This window comes from Ailuropoda melanoleuca, chromosome 15, assembly GCF_002007445.2.
Source record: "Ailuropoda melanoleuca isolate Jingjing chromosome 15, ASM200744v2, whole genome shotgun sequence".
Taxonomy (NCBI): Eukaryota; Metazoa; Chordata; class Mammalia; order Carnivora; family Ursidae; genus Ailuropoda; species Ailuropoda melanoleuca.
Window position 1 is genome coordinate 79,588,094 of NC_048232.1, and position 10,926 is coordinate 79,599,019.

The 10,926-nt window shown below is 40.5% G+C and overlaps 1 protein-coding gene across 7 annotated transcripts in view; it reads right to left on the reverse strand.

The window, feature by feature from the left end:
* The window catches only part of RBFOX2 (RNA binding fox-1 homolog 2), a 205,785-nt gene extending 202,468 nt beyond the window's left edge, over positions 1 to 3,317 (reverse strand). For 2 of the 7 annotated variants that reach the window (XM_034644169.1, XM_034644173.1), the window contains exon 1: positions 3,264 to 3,313. In XM_034644169.1, the coding sequence (XP_034500060.1) occupies positions 3,264 to 3,305 (42 nt within the window). In that variant the 5' untranslated portion in view covers positions 3,306 to 3,313. Of the gene's footprint in view, positions 1 to 3,263 lie in introns of all 7 variants that reach the window. The other 5 variants (XM_034644174.1, XM_034644170.1, XM_034644167.1 and 2 more) reach the window with 5 other exon arrangements.
* Between the last annotated feature and the right edge of the window lie 7,609 nt (positions 3,318 to 10,926).

Genomic DNA, 10,926 nt, shown 5'->3' on the forward strand with positions numbered 1-10,926 from the left:
GGTGAAGTGACATGTACGAGGTCTCACAGGCAGTAAAGAACAAAAAGGGGCATGGAACCCGAGTCTTCCAACTACAAGTTTGGGGTTCTTTCAAATAATTAGAAAGCTACCTAAGAATATGAAATTCACTTTGTGCAATCATTGATAATTATCTGCATTTGGATCAGAATGAAATAATAGACATGATTATGCAAATACTTATTATGGTTAAATATGCCAATTGATAACCACTACAAATTAGCTTGTGTTGTGCTATTTGATTCAAACTGGTGTTTCCATGAACTGAAGACCGCACAAGCTTCAGCATTTAAAAAAAAGATGGCTCTTAATTAACCTCTGAGTATAAAGGAAATATATCCCAAAAGGAAAATTCTGCAACATTCAAAAATATCCCTCTAAGACAGACAAACATGTTGATTATCATAGTCTTAATTTAAATTAACACCTTCACCAAAAAGGTCAATATAAACAAAATAAATTTTATTTAACTGGTGTATATTGGTTATTTCAACTTAGCTTTTGTAACAGTCTCATCACTCATAATGCTATTCAACATAATGTCAAAGCAACCCTGTTGCTTATTAGCAGAGTGACCAAGGCAAGGCACTCCACCTTTCTAATCTGTAGAATATATGTATCAGGCCTATACATTGCAGGGACGTTAAGATTAAGCATAATGCATACAACCTGAGCTCAAGACCTGAGCGGAGATCAAGAGTTGGATGCTTAAATGACTGAGCCACCCAGGTGCCCCTCTGTATCATTTTTTTAAAAGAACAAACATAATTGTTTTAAACATATGGTCAATTATTAAGAATTCATAAAAGAGCTGCCTCTCTCAGATCTCATCACACCTTGACTCCTGTACCAGCTCAACTACTCAACTCCTATAGTTCTTCCAGCCCTCTTGGAAAACAGTCTCCATTAAGTAACAGGCCCCCACAGAAAAAAAGTAGCAAAGAAAACTATCCATACAGTTTTCTGTAGTACAATTAGATGCTCGAGATAGTTGGGAGAAGGGCAAGAGGAAAGGAACCTATACAGGGAGGATGCTATTAGGTCATGACTGGTGGCCCTGAGGGGACAGAACTACATCCAGATAGATCATTACCAGAAGGTTGAAGAGGCGGGGGAAGGCACTAACACATGCAGGCATTGTAATGCGCTAGATACTTTATTACATTATTTCATGGTCTAGGGATTAGTTCCATTACCAGGTGAAGAGGCTGAGATGCAGAGGGGTTAAATGACTGGACCAAGGCCAAACAGCTAGTAAATGGTAGAGCCAGAGCCACAATTAAAATTCTGCTCTTCCAATACATGGCACACAATAACCCAGTCCGGAAAAGCATTCGTCCCTAGGCCAAGCAGCAGGGGAGATTAAGTGCACGTTCATCTACACAACAGCTTAGCTAGACTGTTTCTCTTCCACCAAAGGGAATAATTGAAAGATAATTCACCTCTAACATGTAGTTATCACCCAATTACTCCTGTTGGTAGAAGAAAAGCAGTGTTTCTTACATTTCAACGTGCATACAGGTCACTGTAGGGTTATTTGTTAAAAAGGAGATTCTGATTCAGTGGGTTGGGGGGGCACCTGAGATTCTGCATTTCTACCAAGCCGCCAGGAAATGATGAAGCTTCTGGTGCTTGGACCATTCTCAAAATAGATTAAGCGCTTCTCCCCTAACCTGGCTGACCATCAGAATCATCTGGGAATCATTTAAAAACTACAGATCACTGCCGCCCCCTTCCCCCGCCCCCCCGCCGCTCCTGGACATTCAGTGGTGTATGGGACCCTCTACATCGTAATTCTGTAACTCAAAGAAATGTGTAATTATTCATGACAATAACGAAAGTAAGCATCAAGTGAGAACACAGCAAATGTCTAAGTGCTTTACACATGAGCTTATTTACGCCTAAGCACCACATGATCAGATTGGTACTTGTAACACTATTATTCCTACTTATACATGAGGAAACCAACACACCCCGGGACTGTCACTTGTCACTTGTCCAAGGTCAGTCAGGGAGTAGCAGAATAGGGTTTGTTCAAGACTTAGCCAATCTGATTCCAAAGAGTCTGTGCTCTCACACACACCACATAATGCTGCTTCCCACATTACCCAATGGTAATGTCACTGATTTTAACAGACACTCTTGAACAAATAAATCCAAATGGGTCACCTCAGAAGATGTCGCCCTAGGAAGGCTTTGCTCTTATTCCTCAGATGCTGCCATCATTCAAAACACTGCCACTGCTAAACGAAACAATCCAAGGGCTCTTTATCTGCAACTGAAAATACCTTCAGAACCTCCATCTATGACTTAAAATATCTTTAACGGGGATGAAAGATTGTCATTTGCACATCGATTTGATTTTCTGACAACCCAAAATCAGGAAAAGCCAATTCAAAGAAATCTAGCCTCAGATCAACTAGGTGTTTTTTTTTTTAATAAAAAATTCAGCATTAGGTATTGAAAATGTTTTCCTTATCTCTCATCTCTGAAGCTGATTCCAAACGAGAGTTCTTTATGTTTTGCGCAATGTCTGTATCACCACAGCCAAAGCGACTATTTTGAAGGGCAGTGCTCATTTGGATGCACAGATTCTGTTATATTTGTTTTTGAGAAAAAAAAAAAAGAGAGAGAGAGAGAGAGAGAGAGCCTCTCAGTCATTCCAACAGAAACACACTTGCCCTTCACTAGCAATACGAACACGCAGCATATGTTCAGAATGACTGTCTTGGAGCATGCAGCTTTCCTTTCTGCTGCAAAAGCAACTGTTTTGATTCTCTTTCAGATTTTTTTTTAACATAAAAAGTGCGTTTTATTTCTACACACCCAACCACAGAAAAATAAATAACGATACTCAGGCATTAATGAAGCATTTAGCTGCATGCAGCACCATAAAAGGCATCATACAAAGGCAACTACATATCTGAAATGTGTGCACAAAAACCCTCACACACAAGGAATGAAGGCGCACATACTACAGGGGCATAACTACAGGAAGATATTATTTCTACATCTAGATGAGCTTCTTCATTAAGCGAATACATCCGTTTTCAACAAAGAAAATATTCTGCAAATTCAGAATGATTTACAGATTTTTAAAAAGCAGGCATTAATGCAGACCAGCACAATTCCACACAACCAACCTCTCTGCTTGAACTGGACTCCCCACACCTTACTGAAGTCACAATTCCCCTGCACAAACTCCCACTCCACCACCCCCCACGCACACCCAACTCCCCACCAACCTCACAGGGGTTCCTGGGCTGGTCCATGGAATCTGATGACATCACTCTCTCTTCCTTCCTGGAATTCTAAACCCTGCTGCTCTCCCCTTGCACACAGCTACCATCTCCATGGCAACCTCACCTCCTCCTGCTTCCCTATTGGCTTCATGGAGCAGGATACACAAAAAGGTTTTCCGTTTTCCCCCCACCACCCGCCCCCCAAAAAAATGATGCTTTCAACAGGAACCTGAGCTAAATTTAGCTACTTGGGATTCAGAGTCCTATGACTAAGAAAATACAGAGAACCGTCGTCCTTCCTGCATTCCACCCTCCTCTCAACCCCACCCTGAAGTGGCTGCTTCACCTCCTTGCTCCCAACCCAAAAGCCCACTGGCAACACCTGCTGAGCATGAAAATGGCTGGACTGACCCACATATAAGGTTGGTACACACAGAAAATTCTTACACCCACCTCTCCTCCCAGGAGAGAGGGGGAAAAGAGAACAAAAGTATGCACCAGTCAAAAAACAGTTGGGACATTTCTCGTGCTGAGCGTCAGACTTCTGCTTCCTTCCACCCCGAGCCAAGGACCGGGAAACTCCATGCTTAAAGGCAGAAATCTCAACTCTTACAACCGGATTCTCTTGCTATTTGCTCCGTATTATTTCCTCCACCAGAGGAGACACGCTAAGCCTGGAACCACAAATCCTGGGTCCAATTTCCCATCTGAGGGACTGACCTGCTATGGAAACTGGAGCAACTTCTCACATCCCTCATCTAAAAGCAGCTCCCACACAGGGATGTTGTAAGAATTACTGACAAAATTAATGTAAAGTAGTTTAAGTCCCTGGGCCAAAGCGACTGAATAGAGAGTAAGCTGACATCATTAGTAGTGAAATTCCTGTGGATATTAACAGAAATTAACAAGCCCCAGAGAAAGAACAGGAACTTCTAGAAAATGATCCTTTTGTAAGCATAGGTATACCACAAAATATGCATAATTTCTTGAACCACAGACCGTGTCCCCAACAGTGTCTACTTCTGGTAAAATCCAGCTGTACTCACCTCATACACCAGCCGATCTGTGACTGGTACTCAATTTGGGAGCTAGCCCTGCTTGTTGTCTGCTTAGTTCTAACTCTGATTTTGAACTTGCTGCTCACTCTCCCTAAATGATGACTAAATAGGAGCGAGGGCTTCATTTTCCAGCTCAGCTGCCCACTGCCCATTCTAGGAAAGTAATTTTTTTTCTCAGAGCCATATTTGATAGCTCAACATGGAATCAACCCAGTGCCTATGTCCCGTATGACTCCAAAGGACAAAGCATCAATTGTAACCGAGTAGGAAAGGCTCCAAGCAGGTCAGAGCCTTGTAGTATGAAAGGGAGTGGATTAAAATAAGACACACCCAGAAAAACTATATTTTCAGTTTGCAGGGCAAAGACTCAGCTCTGGGGTACCAACTCTGCAGTGAAAAAAATCAAGAGGAAAGGAAAATGATTTCATGTAATAAGAAATAGTCATTTACCCCAAACAGAATTTAAACAATTTGGAACATTTAGCAAAGTCAAAATGCCCACCAGTTAACAGACAGGCATCCAGAAGAGGCTTTACTGCTGTGGAAAACAGCACAAGATGCAATATTTGCTAATACACTGAAATTCACATTCCAGGGGAAGGAGAGGGAGAAGGAACTCAGTCTGAGTAGCCCATCCTTGAGATACGTGCTTTCCTATCTCACCCCTTCTGGACTCCTAACAAGCTACCCGTGTGTGAAACCCTCGCTGTGTATACCTTCCTGAGGTCAGACGGTTCCACAGGCTATGATGAGCCCTCTTCTACAAGACCTTTTTAATACCCTTAAAATCAAACAGAAGGTCAGTCACCCTATGCTACAAGGGGAAGATGCATCACAGTGTCTGAAATGACCATCGAATCCATTACTGAGCTTGCTTCCTGCTAGTTATTATTATGAAATCCATCCACAACGGCCTGGGCTAAGTGGGCCACTGCAAACACAGCTCTAAGTACCTGCTCCTTTCGCTCATGCGAGCATTAGGTGCCCTTATGATGCGCCGGGGAAGTTTCACGGGGCTTGTCATTCATTCTCAGAAGAAAATCGAACAACTTCAAGGGGCACACCTTCTTACCTCACTTTGCAAACAAGGAAACAAGAGTTCCAGAGATGGCAGCACGACCAAGGTTGCGTAACACATTCTTTAATTTTTTTAAAAAGCCAAGATTCTAACCCAGATCTGTTGGACTCTGAAGCCTCTGCTTTTTCTACTTGGCTTCCTATTTACAGACAGTTGGGGTTGGAAAGAAACATTTAAAAATCATTTTGTATCTGTGTTTTCTTAAGTCATCAATACAATGTATCATCAATATGTTGCTTGACATCAAGATCAAACTTATACTTTTCACATACTCCTAACAGTATTAAACCCTAAGCAGGTACTCAATACTTATTAATTTATTACTTTAATCCTATTATTCTAAACTTCTGGACAAATGGCAATGATTCTACTCATATCTTTTTAAATTAAAATTGGCTTGAGAAATTACATGCTGAAGTGAAATGACAAAACTTCAGATAACATATTCTGGAATTTAATTTCATAATATTTGAGATGAACACTATCATCAGTCTCATAATGCCTACACTGGTCTAGTCATAATGTCCTAATGCTGTTGGTTTTAATCCATAAACCCTAACGCAGTCAGGTCTACACATTAGATTTATGATTTCTAAATTCTGCACATAGAACCAGAGCATTTCAAAGTATTTCTCTAGGGATTCCACTAAAATTAAATCAGCTGATTAGAGAACGATGCTAAAGAGGCCAAGGTCATGTGTCTGGTACCCACGTGAACCAGTTAGCATCACTCTCTCCTACTGACACAATATGCACCTCGTTGTAAATACACACCCCTGATTTTAAAAAATCAATGCAAAGTAACACTTCTGAAAAAAAAAATTAAACATATATCTACTGATGTCAAATATTATAACTGGCTGGTGTTCTTTAGAAAGTAGCTATTGTCTTTCAGAAAACATGCCCAATTGTTCATCTTTTCTTTCAGTATTTACTATGTACCTACCACATGCCAGGTGATAGTCTCAAAAGGCAAGCACTGGAGGACAAGTAAACAGAGTTCAGTGTGATATGTGCTGTGGCAGGGCTGTATATGGATACAGGGAGAGTACACAGCAGGAAATGGCTAACTCTAGAAGGTGTCCCAAAGAATGAGCTCCAGGAGTTCACTTAGGTAAGTGAAGCAGGAGGGCCTTCCAAGGGGAGCAAAGACTTGCAAAGGTAAGATCATAAGACAACAAGGCAAACTGAGGAGAACTTCCAAGTATTTTCAAGTAGTGAGAGAAGGCAAGGCAACATCTTTGGACTCTTCTGCCTCATCCAGGTTAGATTTTCCTCAAATGCCTTATTTTGAGTTAGACTTCCTTTGCAGGGGAGGGGGTTTCCATGTGGTGAGTTCTTCTCTTTATAGTTTCCATGATAAAAATAAAGATCAATAAAAAGCTTCTGCATAGCAAAGGAAATCATCAACAAAATGAAAAGGCAACCTACAGAATGGGAGAGAATATTTACAAGTCATATATCTGATAAGGGGTTAAAATCCAAAATATATAAAGAACTCCGACAACTCAATAGCAAAACAACAAACAATCCAACTATAAAATGTGCAGAGGGTGTGAACAGACATTTCTCCAAAGAAGACATACAGATGGGCAACAGGTCCATGAAAAGGTGCTCAACATCACTCATCACCAGGGAAATGCAAATCAAAACTACAGTGAGATATCACCTCACATCTGTCAGAATGACTATTATCAAAAAGAAATAACAAGTGCGTGAGAATGTGGAGAAAAGAGGATACTAGTGCACTGTTGGTTGGAATCTAAATTGGTTCAGCCACTATGGAAAACAGTATGGAGGTTCCTCAAGAAATTAAAAATCGAACCGTATGATCCAGCAATTCTACTTCGGGGTATTTTCTGAAGAAAACAAAAACAGGGATTCAAAAAAGTATCTGCAACCCCATGTTCACTGCAGCACTATTTGTAATAGTCAAGACAAAGAAACAATCTAAGTACCTACTGATAGATGAATAGATAAAGAAAATGTGTATATATACAATGGAATATTATTCAACCATAAAAAGAAGGAAATCCTGCTGTTTTCAACAACATGAATGGATCTTGAGGGCATTAGGCTAAGTGCAATAAGACAGAGAAAGACAAGGGGCGCCTGGGTGGCTCGGGTCGTTAAGCGTCTGCCTTCGGCTCAGGGCGTGATCCCAGAGTCCTGGGATTGAGCTCCACATCAGGCTCCTCCGCTGGGAGCCTGCTTCTTCCTCTCCCACTCCCCCTACCTGTGTTCCCTCTCTTGCTGGCTCTCTCTCTCTCTCTCTCTCTGTCAAATAAATAAGTAAATCTTAAAAAAAAAAAAAAAAAAAAAAAAAGACAAAGACAAATACCATAGGATCTCGCTTACATGTGAAACCGGAAGGGAGGAAGAGGAGAAGCAAACTGATAGACCCAGAAAACAGATGGATGGTGACCAGAAGTGGAGTATGGGGATTGGGCAAAATGGGTGAAAGTGGTCAAAAGGCACAAACTTCCAGTTATAAAATAAATAAGACATGAAGATATAATGTACAGCATGGGGACAACAGTTAATAATCCTATACTATATATTTGAAAATGACTAAGAGTAGGTCTTTTTTTTTTTCAAAGTTTATTTTTTATTTTTTTAATTAAGTAAACTTTATGCCTAATGTGGGGCTCGAACTCACAACCCCAAGATCAAGAGTCGCATGCTTCACCAACTGAGCCAGCCAGGCACCCTGCTAAGAGAGTAGATCTTAAAAGTTCTCATCACAAAAAAAGAAAAATGTGTTAACTGTGTGTGGTGATGGATGTTAGGGGGACTTACTGTGGTGATCATTTCACAATATACACATATACTGAATCATTATGTTGTCCACTTGAAGCTAATGTTACATATCCACTATATCTCAATTAAAAAAAATAAAGGTCCAAATGAGGTGCATCCTTCTGAAAATGAAGCCTTTAGTAGCTGAGAACCTTTAATGGAGAGGTTCTTCTGTCTACAGATCAAAATCCAAATTTGTTGCCCTATGAGGCAGTTTCCTCATTCTTCTCAGAACTGGTTTGAAAATTCATCAGTGCAGTTTATTCACCAATTTTCCTTTCCCACTGATGTTTGACTTAGTATGTTGAATGTGTGACAGGCAAACTTAGGTGAGTAAAAGAAGCATCTTCATGCCCATACCATGCCCCTAACATATAAACACATAAATATATGTACATACCCACACTCCCCCAGCTCTGACAGGCAAAGGATTAGTACATGTGTGAGGGGAAAAGCTATCTATCAGCTGCAGCAATCACTGCACAGAAGCAGAATCTAATTTTTAAGCAAACTTTTTACTGAAGTGACTATATATACACAGAAATGGACAATGGACAATGAATTTCCTCAAAGTGAACCCACCCATGTAACCAGCATCTAGGCAAAAAAAAACAGAATGCTAACAGTATCAGCACGCTAGAAGCCCTCCTCACACATGTCTAAAGTCACTCCTATCACCCACAACGACTTTAATTAACACCATAAATCCATTCTGCCTGTTTCTGAACTTTATGTAAACAGAATCAACCACACGTCTTTTGTGCCGGCTCCTTCTACTCTACATTAGATTTGTGAAACTGATCCATTTGTTGAATACAGCAATAGTTCCATCTCTGGTCATCACTGTACAGTACTCCACTGTATAAATACATCATCATTTACTGAAAAACATTTCAGTAATACTGAAAGGCATTTGTGTGATTTCTAGCTTGGGGCTACTACTAAAAAAGCTACGTACACTCTCATGCATGTCTTTTGGTGCGCACATGTACACATTTCTATTGGGTATATACAGGAGTACAACTGTTGATTACGGGGCACGCTTTGGCAGATACTGCCAAATGCCAGTTTTCCAAACTTGTACCAATTTCCATTCCGACTAGCAGTACAGGAGTGTTCCCAATGCTGTACCACCTCATTAACGCTTGGTGATGTCCACCTTTTTCATTTTAGCCATTCTGGAGGTGGTGTAGTAGTATCTCACTGTGGTTATCTGCTTTACTCTGATGATTAATGATGCTGACTGCTTTTTGGGCATTTGGATATCACCTTTTGAGAAGTATCTATTCAAATCTTGTGTCCATTTTTTACTGGGTTGTTCTAAGACTGATAGGACTTTTTTTTTTTGCAATTATCTAGACTTCTTTTTCCTGATAATCATTATTTTTTCCCATCAACAAATATTTTATTTATTCTTTTATTATTAACATGTAATGTATTATTTGTTTCAGGGGTACAGGTCTGTGATTCATCAATCTTACACAATACATAGCTCTTATCTTACCACAACATCCATCACCCAGCCACCCCATCCTCCCACCCCCCTCCTCTCCAGCAACCCGCAGTTTGTTTCCTGAGATTAAGAGTCTCTTATGGTTTATCTCCCTCTCCGGTTTCGTCTTGTTTAATTTTTTCCTCTCCTCCCCTATGATCCTCTGCCTTGTTTCTTAAATTCCAGGTATCAATGAGATCATATGATAACTGTCTTTCTGATTGACTTATTTCGCTTAGCACAATACTCTCCAGTTTCACTCACATCGTTGCAAATGGCAAGATTTCATTTTTTTGATGGCTGCGTAATATTCTGTGTGTGTGTGTGTGTGTGTTTGTACACACCACATCTTCTTTATAAATTCATCTGTCGATGGACATCTGGACTCTTTCCATAGTTTGGCTATTGTGGACATTGCTGCTATAAACATTGGGGTGCAGCTGCCCCTTCAGATCACTACATTTGTATCTTTGGGGTAAATACCCAGTAGTGCAATTACTGGGTCATAGGGTAGCTCTATTTTCAACTTTTTGAGGAACATCCATACTGTTTTCCAGAGTGGCTGCACCGGCTTGCATTCCCACCAATAGTGTAGTGTAGGAGGGTTCCCCTTTCTCCACATCCTCGCCAACATCTGTCATTTCCTGACCTGTTAATTTTAGCCATTATGACTGGTGTGAGGTGGTATCTCACTGTGGTTTTGATTTGTATTTCCCTGATGCCAAATAACATTGAGCACTTTTTCATGTGTCTGTTGGTCATCTGGATGTCTTCTTTGTAAGAATGTCTGTTCATGTCTTCTGCCCATTTATTGACTGGATTATTCGTTCTTTGGGTGTTGTGTTTGATAAGTTCTGTATAGATTTTGGATACTACCCCTTTACCAGATGTGTCATTTGCAAATATCTTCTCCCATTCTGTCAGTTTTCTTTTGGTTTTGGTGACTGTTTCCTTTGCTGCACAAAAGGTTTTTATCTTGATGAAGTCCCAATAGCTCATTTTTGCCTTTGTTTCCCTTGCCTTTGGCGATACGTCTATGAAGAAGTTGCTGCAGCCAAGGTCGAAGAAGTTGCTGCCTGTGTTCTCCCCAAGGATTTTGATGGACTCCTGTCTCACATTTAGGTCTCTCATCCATTTTGAGTCTATTTTTATGTGTGGTGTAAGGAAATGGCCCAGTTTCATTCTTCTGCATATGGCTGTCCAATTTTCCTAACACCATTTGTTGAAGAGATTGTCTTT